Genomic DNA, 14,144 nt, shown 5'->3' on the forward strand with positions numbered 1-14,144 from the left:
AAAGATGTCACTTTATTTTTCTTCCATGTGAATTACACAATTTACTGTAACCTTGAGGCTAATTTTGTCAAGAGAAAAGCCTTTCCAGTGTGTTTCAATAGGTTTTTGTACAGATGTTGGTGGTAGATGACACATCAACACAACTTAAACTTTGCAATTCATTCCTCTCTGTGCTTTTACTTCTCTTTTTCTGCTTCCACATTTTGATATGAATTTGGTCGCGTGACAGGTTCGTTTGAGGATGATCTGATGTAACTCATGCACCGAATTTACACTTCACCTTCAGATGTCACTAGCTCTGCTTTTGTGTAGCTGAAAACTCATTTACAATCATAAATATATACATTTATCCTACAACTTTAATGATTTTTCATAAAGAAACGTATACTGTATCATTCTAGCTGAGCAACATGCATGTTGGTCACTGGCTTTTTTCATTTATTGTTCATATGCTTAGATGTTTGAGCTTCACTTTGCAGAATGTCTGTGCAGAGTAAGTTTATTTCACATTTACAAATAGGCTCAAGGTGTGAAGAGTTCAAGCGTTTCCACAGCCGTTTCCACAGCCAAAAAAAAGAAAGACCTCCTTCATGTCCATAGTGGAGGGCTGTCACTGACAGCAAACAGCTCCCTGCAGTTCTTAACCGCAGGTTCCTATTATGCTGATTGCCCCTGAGTTTCCCTATTCTGAGCATATTCTTAGACCCTCAAGCAAGGTGTTAAAGAACCAAAACCAGACAAAGCGTTTATCACTTGTCTAGCACTTTAACTTTAATAGAGACATAAAAAGTCAAGCACTTTTTCTTTCAACTCAAATGTATTTTGAGAGTAGGCCATTTCTTATGGAGGACTGATCCTGACAAATTCAGAAATAAATAAAGATATAAATAAATGCTCAATAAATAAATAAGCATCCGATTAAATGCACAAAAAAATAAAGTAAATAAATGTAGGCAGTAATTAAATTATACAAGGAGACATAAATGTATATATGTATTTTAGCTTCTTTACTTATTCACCTTTGTAATAATTACCTTATTTATTTATTGTCCGTTATAATCTTCAGCTTTATTTATTAATTACTTATTTTTTAAATGTATTAATTTATGTGTGTGTTTTAATATTTTTGTCTGTTTTATTCTTCCGTTGCATTTCTACCCTATTTATTTCCCCAATGGTATTTATTTCTGCCTTTATTTCGTCGTTTTTACATTTCTCTATGCATTTCTGCCTCATTATGCAAATGAGGAGGGGCTGTGTCTCAAGGGGTGACCTTCTCCCCTATTGGTGGACCAGTCAGACCTGCACACATCAACAAGCTTGCTCCTCACACAGTCAGATGGCTTCCTTCAGTGCGCTGAGGTGTTTAGAAACTCTATCTGAAGACAATACTACCAGCCATGTCTTCCTTCTTTTTCGTGTGGACGCTCTGACAGACAGTGTTTTCAGTTTGCGGCATGCATGGACACAGAACTGCGGTATAGGGAGAAGCGCACGGTCAGCTAGCTGCAGCTAGATCTGGAGTGCACTCATATTCAATTCTTTATGGTAAATTCAGTTTTGTCTGTTTCTCTCTTTGCAGTCTGAGAGTCTTATCTGAAGAGGGCAATGAAGTCTCAATAGTACGCGATGCAAGCACCACATACTTAATACAAACATAATTTGTCAAATTACGACGGATATACAGTATGAAAATAAGATTAATAGGATTATATTCATAAGAAGTATAAACCCTGTTACATGTGTCTATTAAAAGTAAAATAACACAAAAATGTCAGGGAAATTACTTTACTTAGATTTAAGTACTGCAGTTGTATATTGAAATACCTTCCTACCTTTCTAATAGGAAGTCTTCTTGAGGTGGTATAAAACATTTGTCCTAAATTCTGATTTGAGTTGTGGACAACTATGACCACATGAATTGAAAAATGAAACATTCACTGCCCAAGTCAGCTATAACACAAGTCTTGTTCATCAGACTACATGCTTTACTGTATTTGTGGACAGATTTTGTCGCAGGATTTATTATGTATTTCTTCTTCTTCATTGCATGATTTAGAATAATAAGTTGAGAAATGGGTCTGTTCTTAGTTCTTCCTGCACTGCAGCAGCTAATAAAGCCCATTTAATGCTTTACTTTTAGGCAGGCTGGAGCGGAAAACAACTTACCTTTCTCAAGTTGTACAGTAATGTCACATATGTGTATGAAGGTGGATCAAACACAGCTAATCTTAAATGTCAAAGTAGAGAGGAGCCTAGTAGGCCTATTTATTTTCATTCATGCCACAAGATGAATAAACTATGCAGACAGTTGTCTTGAATGTTCTCTACTTGTTATTCTGTATTTACACATTAATATTAGGGATGTGGGCTGTATTAAAAGTATCCACTGTTCTCCAGGGCCGTGCAGAGACCTTTGGAAGAGCAGGTGCTCAAAGTATAAAATGGAACATGGAACAAGGATTTAAAATGAGGCTGTTCTCCAAATATCGATACAGAAATATATTGTGGTGCATCCCTTGCTGATACACGTATACTGATGCTTCTGTATCGATACATCAGCAAATGCTGTGACGCAATCTTGAAAAAGCTCTAGCTTTAAAACACTGTGGGCTGACATAACTTACAGGGAACAGTTGCTACTGAGGGGTTGCTGGGGATGTTGCTGCTGCTGCTGCTGTTGTAGCTGCTGATACTACTGGAGGTGATCTGTGACTAGATTTATTATAACAAACAAAGGATATATATTAGATAATTAAACAAATATGAGCCAATGACAAGATGTAAAGATTGCTGACAGTGTTTGGGAGTGGCTCACTATAACTGACCTGCTGTAGTGCTGCAGCTGCTGCCAAGACTGACTGCTACGAGAAAATAAGAGGGAGATGCTCACAGAGACTGCTGCACACCGAGAGCTGCAGGTAGAGGTACCAGATTCAAAAAAGTGTGGGAAATAATCTGAGAAGGAAACAGTACTGGGAGAAAGGACGAGGTTAGCCAAGGTAGGAGTAAGAGTGAGACAAATCTATAGACAGGTGTGTGTGTGTGTGTGTGTGTCTATAGGCAATATTTTGATAATGATTTTATATATTGCATTGTGATTGGATTTTGATTGACTATCTGTCTAATCATAAATCTAAATAAATAAACTGTGTGTGTTCTTTCTGTTGGCCCATAATAACCATGACAGAATAGCATTTACCTTTCAACATTTCATACCTTTGTCTGAAATCTAATAGGGCCTAGGTATTTACCCCATTGATGTGATATGTACTATGAGCTCTTACTACTATTTACTGCTGCTCTTACTAGTATGTATTGTCAGTTGTAGATCTGTATTTGATGCTGTTGATGCTTGTATGTTGTTCCTCAAATGTAAATGTATCTGTGTATAGAAGTAATGTTAGCTGTCGGCACAGTGTTAGCCGGCAGCTAACGTTACTGCTACAGGCGACACACAGCAATATGCTCTCTTTGGGTCTTTCTAGCAAAATAAATCAAACAACCCACAACAAGCACATTGACATAAACCCCTCTTACCAGCGGAATGGGAGTTGTCGGCAGTGCTGCTGAACAGTGTCTGACCGGGAGGGCTTGTCACGGATGAGGTCATCAGGTGAAAGGTCATAATGTGGGTCATTTTATTTACTTTGAAATTATTATTCATTCATTTTACTAATAGTTTGATTGGGTCTTCACAAAAGGTCCTTTACAAATTTAAGAATAAATAAATAGACTAAATTTTTCATTGGCAAAAGGGCACTTTGGGCATCAAAGGGCAAAAGGGCAGGAGCTCAAGCACCCATTGCACCCCCCTCTGCACGTGTATGCTGTTCTCCCATGCTCTATAATCACACAGTAAGGATGAGATGTGTGCTGTTCTCCCATTCTTCCTCTGTATGTACACATAAACAAAAAATATAAAAGGAAATATAAAAAGAATTTATTTTATTATTTGGGGATTATTTTCTGTTGCTCTCCTCCTCCTTCTTCTTCTTCTTTTCCTCTGACGAATATGGTTATGTTCTCTGCATGCCTCTTCCTGTGTTTTCTGTGCAAGACATAGAAGTACAGTAACTAGCCTACATAAAATCATTTCAACTTGTTAAGTGCAGTAAAGTTAACTTTAAATTGACTCCACCACCACACGTAAAACACGGCTTAATAGCAATCACATTTAACAGAAGTATAATATTCTTCATAAGTCTCTTTTTGTACCTAAACAATGACCCAGAGAAATCCATTAAATGCACATTTTCATTCCACAAGATAACTCCACGATATTTAATAGAAAACTTACCATGTGATGTTTTATACAGAGGAAGATGAAGATTCTTAGATTGTCCAGTTGGATAATTATGGAACTGTGAATTATTAACAAAGCAATATCTAAAACTATAAGGTAAATCTGTATCTGTAAAATAAATTTCCATTACACTTCCCTTCTTTGAGCATGCTCAAACAAAACAATTTAAACTTAAATCATGTGAGTATGATATAATTCTGAAATTACAACTGTTAAGAAATGTTAATAAATCCGGCATTAATTCCCTTAAATCACAGGCATTAAGAAACCTCTTCAGATGTTCAGAAATCTGCCGTTCATTCACTTCCATTTACTGAGTGTAAAGTTGCTAACATATTTTAAGCAAACTGTTATAACATGACATATAAGTGTTGGTATAAGTCATCACAATCATTTGTCTCCTCATGGGATGGAGGAATCGAAACTGTAGTCGGCAAGAGATCTGGTACTGCATTTTTAGAAATCTAATCAGTTTCCTGTGGAATTAAAGTGTATTGGCCTGTTATTGAAATCACCATTCTCTTAAACACTGACATCAAACAGGAAGCACAGATACACATCAGCAACATCCAAAGCCCCAAAGTCAGCCCAATAGCAAATAAGAGATTCCTCAAAGAAGAGAGGAGCCGTTTTCTTTGGATTTGGGCTGTAGGTCCTGTACAGTTCAGGGGACTGTCGTGTTCAATAGGCTATGGTGAATTATACCTCCATCAGCATCATGCTCTGGAATAAACAACATGACATTTCCACCCTGGCACACACACACCTCCCTGAGTAGCCATCAGGTGGTCCAGTACCATCCTGTTATGCATTAACATAAGTGTCATGCTGGTCATCTAGTCCTTAATGTGTGGAGGTGATAGTCATGTCAACAAAACTCAAAAATCTGTAATTCTGAGTTTCCACGCGTAGTAACAGCTTTTCCACCCGTCCATGTACTGTGACTGTCCATGTGTTTTCCAGCCAGTCGCGTTCAAGGTGGGTTGCATGTGTTCTTCTGTGTTTTTAGGCTGACTGGTGTTGGTAGAGTTGGAAAGTGTGAATGCTGGTTGTGGCTTTTCAAGCTGCAGTGTCACAGTCCTTCTCTCAGTCTGCACCCTGGGTATCTAAAGGGTAACATGGTCTCTGGGTTGGCGTCAACTTAATCAGCAGTGTGTCCTCAGCTCACCCCCAAATTATCTGTGTTAGCTCTTTGTGAGTTTGACCACTTCTGCTTCTTACTCTAGCTTTCACACCTGTCCACCTTTTCTAATCTCATCCTGTCTAACATTGGACACCAATATTCAAATACATAGCTCATGTGATCAAACTTGGTTCCATCTGGAAATAATGGTGTATTTTCACTACGTCAAACTATAAAAATGAAAGATTTATTGCTGCATCAACCAATAGACATATCATTGGTCATCACAAAGCGTAAGCTCACGTATGACAGTCATAGAAAGTCACTAAATGTAAAATTTGTTCATCTGCTGAATTAAAAGATGAACGTTATCAGATTCATATTCGTCAGACTACGTCTCAACACTCGCGTGTGTTTCAGGAGTGTATGTTGCAGAAATGTCAAGATAATATATTTTGATGTAATGATTATTAACAAGATTCTTTATATCTCATCAGTGAGTGATCAATTGTAATTCAATAATGATCAGTAGAAAATATTTCCAACACACTCTGCAGTTCTTAACTGCAGGTTCCTGTTACTCTGAGTGCCTTGTCCCATTGAGTATCCCTATTCTGAGTACACTCTTGGAACCTAAAGTGAGGTGTTAAAGAACGAAAACCAGCGTTTATCACTTACTCTATCTAGCGCTTTCGCATTAACAAAGAAGGAAAAAATCAGACAGATTAATTTTCCATTACAGCTGTTTACACATTCATATGCTGGAGGGGGAAATTTCTCACCTTAAAGTTTATTATGTGTAGGTTATGTATGAGCAGCATTTTGTGACATTGTGATTAGCTTGGAAGCCAATCACGGTCCAGTATGCAACTTCAAAGTGTAATGTGGAAGCCTGGGGTGAGTCTAATCTCAAAACGTGACTTACGTAGAGGTGGAAAGAGTACAAAAATATTCTACTTAAGTAAAAGTATGATTACTTTGATGAACTTTAACCTAAGTACAAGTAAAATTACCGGTATAAAAATCTACTCAAGGGAAAGTAGCTCATTTAAAATTTACTCAGAGTAAAAGTTACCTCCTAAAATAACTTATTCATATTGATTTAATATCTTATTTATACGTGTTATACTTATTTAATTAAATTGCCGTCTTTTGCGAACAAAGCCATGGTGCTTTCAATTTTATTTTGTTTGACAGATACTTTGCCAAATTAATGGCAAAAAACAATGACATTTATGATATAATGAGAAGTTTGAGTATGTTTTTGCTTCATTAGGAGTTCATTAGTATATGAAGTCATATCCCTATTTACATTCAAACAGGTGGTAATTTTAATGGGATATCATAAGCTGTAGTATAATAAATAACTAGTTACCAGCAGGTTGTTAATGCCAACCAACACTGTCATGCATCAATGTCTTTTTGGCTATTTGGAGCAAAGCATCTTACCAAACTATGAAAACTTATTTGTAACCACCAACGGAAGTAGGCTATTATTTAACTTACCTACATCAGGTGTCCTCAAATATATTTGTTGAAGGGCATAAAATTTTCTAAGCAGACACTGTGGGGGCTGGACTTTCAAAAATAACTGCCATATTACTGCTTAATATTTTCAACTTTTGCAAAACTTATGTTTTTATTAGCTTAAAGCTTATCAGTGTGAGCAGACTAAAAACATGGTGGGTCTAAATCCATAATGATAAATCTACATAGGCGTACTTAACTAGAAAATGTTCTCAGACCGCAGCCAAGGAGGCAGCTCACCTAGGAGTGCTGGTTAAAATCTGTAATTGTAAATGTATCTCTGATTGCTCTGATGTTAATCAACCGGTTTTGACGCTATTATGCAGCTGCGCCGTTATTGTGCATGAGACACTTGAGTTACTGGTGGTAACAGCAGATGCCTTTTAATACCACAGGGCACAGAAGTCTCCGGCAGCTAAACAAACTATTGTCGGACAGTTACTGGTATTTTCCATAATTATGTGAGCAGTCATGATCTGACTTTATGCTGCACACAACATGAGTCTGTGAACAGTTAAAGTGAAAGGAGTTCACTTTTCAGGAGAAGGTGGAGGTGTGCAGCCTGTCGCCTGCAGCTCTTTATTTATCAGCTGACCGTGTCTGCTGCTGACTGTTTCATTACTCACTGCAATATTTCAAACTGGTCCGCTGTTAGAAAACTGTTGAAAATGATGTTGTCTTGTGTAGACGCATTTTTGATGAATGAGACCGGTCAGCGCTGATCTCGCAAACAGATTGCATTTCCTGTGACTACTTCAAAATAAAAGTCAACTTGTGTTTCGCCAGTTGAATGTTTTAAATATGAAGCTGCTGCAGCAGGAAATGTTCAGTTTGCATTAGCAGTAACTTAATACAGCATTTTAAAATAACAATGCATGATAAGAAGCATGATAAAGCTGTTGTTCTCTTACACTTCAAGCCAAAGCAGTCTCGAGTTTTTCCTTGTGCTTTCTTTTACTCAGTAACGATGTGATTGAAGATTTAGCGAAGTACAAGACTTTAAAACAAAACACATTTAAGTAAAAGTCAAATTACAGATTTAAAAAAAAATACTTTAAAAAGTGGAAGTACACAAAAAAAACCCTACCCTATTACGGTAACGTGAGTAATTGTATTTCGTTTCATCTCTGGACTTACATAACATAGGCCTACTGCCTGACCCTGGAGCAGCATTTTGTTGCTAAATGTTGTTAAATCCTGATTGATGCCATAGATTGATGCATTGGTCTGTCTTGGGTAAAAAGGTGACGTCACATGTGACAGCACATATGACAGAGCCCCGCCCACTTCTAACAAGTAAGACGCAAAGAACAAAAGAAGAAGAAGTACAAAGATCTGTCGAAAAATAAACCAAAATGTTGTAATTTTGAAGGGAAGTTATGTGTTAATGCAGGAACCCACTGATCATAGTAAGAGGCTGGTTGAGAAAACAGGTTTTTTTATGGTCATTAAGAATTTTAATGAAGTATTTTTTGTGGAAGAAACACACCAAACAGAAATCATATCTTATTATTTTAAAAGGCAGTACATCACTATGTGGGAATTATTATTAACCACAGAAATACAGTAGTGTCCATGTATAAAGACTTGTTGTCTGCAATATGAATTAGCTAAATAATTTGTTACTGTAAAATCATTTTGTCATTTTTCTATCTACTAACCATGTATATATTTTGCTCGGTTTATTTTCAAAATAATGAACAGAAAAACCTTTTGCGTCTTTGTACTAGTTTGATGGGAAATTAAATGCATAACGCTAATCTGCAAATATTGTGTTCATTTAAAACAGTGATCTCTGTAATGGGCCTGTGTGGACAAAAGCAGCTGTGTGCTGCCGTGTGTGTGTTTCTACTCTAATGCAGAATTTACCAAGCCTGTGAGAATCTTCTGCCTCATAGGAGGAGACACATCTCCTGCGAACCTGACACAAAAACAAACCAGTTCAGAAACTGACACCCAAAGGTAAACAAACCTGGGTCGAGTTTGAACAGGGGCAAGCTGTTCAAACAGCACTGACAGTAGCACTGTAACACATACAAAACACAACCTGTGGTGCACTAGTGAAGAAGTGATCAATGATGAAATAGTCTTATTTTAACAGCACTCTTTCTACTGTTCAATAAAATAAGAGTAAAAGGTCAAAGGTCACCTGAAAAGGCCATTCAATAACCCTCAAAAACAACACGGTCTGTAGATGCCAGGAACAACCTAACACTCAGAGAACTCCAGTTAAATACATACTGTACAAACTGTACTCTGTAGTGTTCAGTAGAGATACAAGTCACTGTTTTGCATGTTTGGGTGCGCCGACGGACAGCACATCCCGAAACATGTCAGCCTCACGTAACATGTTACACGTTGTTACACTGAATTGAATCAGAAGTGATATTCTGGACTGTTGCATCAGTTGTTTACTGACGATTTTCCGTCAGGCACCATTGGTTTGTTGCATCATTGCCAATCGGTGTGAATGGATAACAGCTTTCCACAACGTGTCCTCCACACACAACCTGTTTCATGTTATATCATTTTCACACTTTTTCATACCATTCAAGTGATCACCCTCATCTATGTTTTAGGATTATTTAGTTTGTTCATTTTCAAGGGGTGATGGATGCACAGGGGCCAAACAAGACATTGTGGTATTCAGAAGGAGATCCTCAGCTTCCACATTCTCATCTCAACGCTGTGATTGGATAATCGGACGGAAGCAGGATCCCTGAAGTGTTGGGTCATCTTACAAAAGATGTTTTCCATTGAATTTTAAGGCGAGAACTCGGTATTTGCTCACACTGGGACAGACGTACGCAGGAGTGACAAGGATTAGGTGGAGAGTGGGGACACCAGTTGCTTTAGGACGGTGCTTTTGATCCTGTTGAACAGGTGAGTGTCATTTTGGCATAAAATGGTAACTCCTGAAATAAAGTAGAAACACTGCAATGTTACTTTTTTGAGAGAATGCTTCAGTCATGTAGCCATGTATTTTACAGTGGTAATACCCTTTCACAGCAGACTTTATTAGATAAAGTGTTCTGCAGGAGACGAGGGTGTCATTACAGTCAGGTTGTACATTTACATGTCTCCCTTAGATACGGAGATAGTAGAATGGGCAGCTTGTTGACATGGTGGAAACATGTAGACACACATGCAAACAATTCTGCAAGCCTCTTTATAAAGCAACCTCATATCACAGTGTGATAGGGAAACGGAAATGCAGAGACATTGTGTCAGCACTACAGAGACAGTTGAGGGCAGAGTGGATCAGTTCATTAGACGACTTAGGACCAGTCAAAGGTAAGACGTTTCACTTACAATACAGAACTGCACAGAATTGTTATTTTATTTTAAATATGCGTGTCCACTTTATTTTTTCGTTTCATTCATGTATTGCGTATTACAAAACGACTTATTACACTGTAATATGTGGTTTTTTCTTAATGTTAAAACTTTTGTTTCCGACAGAAAATAAAGATGTTGATGCAGACTAAACTACTGTTTAATTCTACAGTATCCTATATCTGCTTTTTCTCTTTTTAATCCAGAGCATTAACGTGATTAAAATATGCTTCTTTTAAAATATATCCTTCATTACTTGTACAAAGGGTATTTAGGGGAAGTAAATTTTCTAACAGAAAGCAGTGGTGTACCAGACTGAATTTAGCATTTCACGTTCTACTTCCAGTCCAGTGCTGGTAAGCAAATTTCAACTGTGTAACCACGGTGTATGTGGCAATATTCAATGACTGTTGCTTTGATACATTATTTCAACTGAAGTCAGGGTGAAACAAACGTGTTCTACGTGCCAGGTATCATAGATCTCTAGAGATCTAGAACACAGTCATTTCACTCAGATTGAACTGTCAAGTTTAGTTTAAAACAGCCAAGTATCGCACTAATACACTATTTGACCATCACCATAGTCATGGACAATCTTTAGTCAAATAACACAATATCAATCTTAATACGTTGATGTTGAAGACTGTTGCACTTAATCATCTTAATAGTTATATAAACATACCAGGATGCCAGCATATAACACCAACAACAATCAGTAAGCCTCACATATGCTTAAAATAAACAATAGTGCTTTACACCACTAGTTCCCAAACTTTCTGGCTTGTGACCCCATAACATGAAGCAATGTCTCCATTTGACCCTTCATCACAGGTTATGAGCTTAGTGGATTCATGAACATTTCTGCCATAGAGGGATTTTTCCTTCTTTTTAGAGGCCAACAGTGTCCAGTATTTTACACGAAAAAAGAAAATGTTTCTTATCCCTCTAATCATCTTATGACACCCTTAGATTTATCATGTCCTTGGGAGGGTCCTGACCCCAGACTGAAAGAGATTGGCTAATGCTGCTTCCATTTTGTTAATGTTGTCTGCTTGACAGCAATCCAGTTTACAATACAAAAAATGGAGAAGAAAAACTGCAGCGTGTCTTTTCTTTCTTTTTACTTTCAATATAAGGACTGTGCTTTAAAGAGTCTTAAAAAGGGGCGGCTGCGGCTCAGGAGGTAGAGCGGGTTGGCCGTTAATCGGAAGGTCGGCGGTTCCCCCTGGTTGCATGTCGAAGTGTCCTTGGGCAGTGAATGTGTATGGGACCCTGGTGGCTGTTCCGCCAGTGTATGAATGTGTATGACTGGTGAATGCAGATGTAGTGTAAAAGCACTTTGAGGGGTTGAAAAGACTAGAAAGGCGCTATACAAATACAGAGCATTTAAACTTTCTTGTACAACAAGTTTACGTGTATAGGGTCCATTTTTACAGCAAGTAAACAAATTATTGTTCATGGTTAGTTAATGAGAAAACATTAGTTGCTAAAAGAATGTATCTAAAATGCATCCACCTGAAATGTCTTGTCTTGTGGAAAATGTCACAACATTACATTTAACTGACGCTTTTATCCAAAGCAACTTACAATTGCTATACATGTCAGGTCGCACGCCTCTGGAGCAACTAGGGGTTAAGTGTCTTGCTCAGGGACACAATGGTGGACAGGTCACAGCGGGGGATTGAACCAGGGTCTCTCACACCAAATGCATGCATCTTATCCATTGCGTCATCACCACCTGTGCACAACAAGTGCATCAGTACACCAACCACACTTGCACATTACAATGTGTATATTGTGTGTATGTTCATTGGTCATTATCGCATAGCTAACTGACACTCTTCAGTCTCACTCCTGAGCTATTTTAATGCATCTATTGTCTGAACTGAACCTGACATTGTTTCTTTGTTGTTCTGTTTATTGACAGATTTTTGCTCCTCTGGCTGAAGTCTTCTCACGACTTCTCTCTCTGACCAGGCTGTCATGGAGATTTCAGATGTCAACTCCTCTCTGCTCTTCATCTCTCAAAGACCCCTCAGCTACAATCTCAACGAAAGTGAGAAGACGCTGTATGAGAAATGCAGAGACACGCATGGTTTTCTCATTTGGTACCTGTGCCTGCAGTTCATTAACATGTTTCTGGGCATCCCGGCCAACGTCATGGTGCTGTGGCTCATCCGTAAGAACAAGGGTGACTCCTCCACCTCAGATATCTTCATTATTAATCTGGCGGTTTTGGACATACTTTTCTGTCTCACCCCTCCCCTTGAGCTGGCCAACATAGTCTTCCTCCCCACCACCAGTAGGAACTGGCTCATCCTGTTCTTCTTCTACGGCATGAAAGACTTCTCGCCTCTCTTTCTCTCCTGCATCTGCCTGGACCGCTACATGGCCGTGATCCACCCCATCACCTTCACTGAGCTGAAGGACCGTCACCACCGAGCAGTCCTGGCCCTAGTAGTCTGGCTGATCATTCTGGCCTACTCTGCTGCTAAATGTGTAAACACCAGTGAGAACTTCAGCATGATCTTTTTGGTGATGATCCTTGTAACGTTCGCCTTCATGGTGTTCTGCAACATTGCAATCCTCTGGGCACTGCGGCAGTCTGGGCCCGGAAGAGACGAGATGCATCCTGTGAAGAAGAGAGCCTTCAAGATGGTCCTCATTATCCTGGGCATCATAGTGTTCAACTACTTCCCACCTGTTGCACTGTTCCCCTTCCGTGGCTACTTCACTAAAGACGTGTTTCATTGCACCATACACCATATTGCATTTGGCCTGATGGACTTCAGCAGCAGCATTCAGCCTCTGCTCTATCTGTCCAAGCTGCCATGGAGCCTTAACATCTGCCAGAGCAGAGATCTCCAAATCCAATAGGGAAACATTTTTTTATGTGCTGCAAAAGTTTTCATATGAACTCACCGATGTTATGAAATTTAGGAGAATGTTATTTATATGCTGTGAACTGCCAGCAGCAAATTAGCTTAGCACAAAGATTGGAAACAGGGGTGAACAACTAGCCTAGCTCTGTCAAACGGTAACAAAATCCACCAACCAAATGACACGAGAGTGGCATTGATCTTCTCGTTTAACTCTCTGCTAAAAATCAAATAAGTCTAAAAATCTATCTGTTTGGGCTTGTGTTTGTATTTTGGATGAACTGATCTTTTAAAGTGCCGTATAGCTGAAAATTTCAGTCATAAAATGCAATCTTCAAGCACTTCCACTCTAAGTAAGACCAGCTAGTCTAATCTGTTTTGATTGTTGTCTGTCAAAGCATCACTATTTTACTAGTACAATAACATAATCCAGTATCTAAGAGCTTTATGGACAGAGAGGTACCTTATTGACTTGTACATGTAGCACAATTGTTTCTTGTTGAATGGGACAAACTCCTTGGCCAATGGTACTGACCGGAGAACCTAACATGTTTTTAATGGTGGTAGAAACCGGAGCACCCACAAAAACGACCTGCAAACTCCACAGAGAAAGGCCTGGGACGACCGGGGTATGAACCCAGGACCTTCTTGAAGTGCAGCCCATTGTGTCTAACTATATCTGAATTGGTGGTTACTTTATGCTTCAGGGATACTACGGTTGGAACCACAGGCACTTATCTATACACTGTGTTGTATTTGCTTTTATGGTTGCACAAAATGTTGGGGGGGGTATGTAATCCCATTTTACATTGGGCGAAAGGCAGGGTACATCCTGGTCAGGTCGCCAGTCAATCACTGGCACTGAATGTATGTGAATGTCTATTTTGTATTTTAGTGAACATATAAAAAAATTTTTTTTCTTGAACACTTGTCATTTCTAATAAAGTACACATATAATATGTAAATAAGAGAT

The 14,144-nt window shown here is 38.6% G+C and overlaps 1 protein-coding gene across 2 annotated transcripts; it reads left to right on the top strand.

The window, feature by feature from the left end:
* The first annotated feature begins 9,465 nt into the window (after positions 1–9,465).
* On the top strand, positions 9,466–14,096 carry LOC123981519 (proteinase-activated receptor 3). 2 transcript variants are annotated; one of them, XM_046066390.1, is made up of 2 exons: positions 9,466–9,839; positions 12,220–14,096. In XM_046066390.1, the coding sequence occupies exon 2, from the start codon at positions 12,276–12,278 to the stop codon at positions 13,167–13,169; it is 894 nt and encodes a 297-aa protein (XP_045922346.1). In that variant the 5' UTR covers positions 9,466–9,839; positions 12,220–12,275; the 3' UTR covers positions 13,170–14,096. The 2 variants fall into 2 exon arrangements, with proteins under 2 accessions (XP_045922346.1, XP_045922347.1); XM_046066391.1 differs by lacking the exon at positions 9,466–9,839 and adding an exon at positions 10,149–10,250.
* Positions 14,097–14,144: the final 48 nt, after the last annotated feature.

The sequence above is a fragment of the Micropterus dolomieu genome, linkage group LG13 (genome assembly GCF_021292245.1).
Source record: "Micropterus dolomieu isolate WLL.071019.BEF.003 ecotype Adirondacks linkage group LG13, ASM2129224v1, whole genome shotgun sequence".
NCBI classification, from domain to species: domain Eukaryota; kingdom Metazoa; phylum Chordata; class Actinopteri; order Centrarchiformes; family Centrarchidae; genus Micropterus; species Micropterus dolomieu.

Excerpts from the sequence above, each read along its gene's own strand:
- LOC123981519 (XM_046066390.1), top strand. The coding sequence starts at position 12,276 with ATGGAGATTTCAGATGTCAACTCCTCTCTGCTCTTCATCTCTCAAAGA.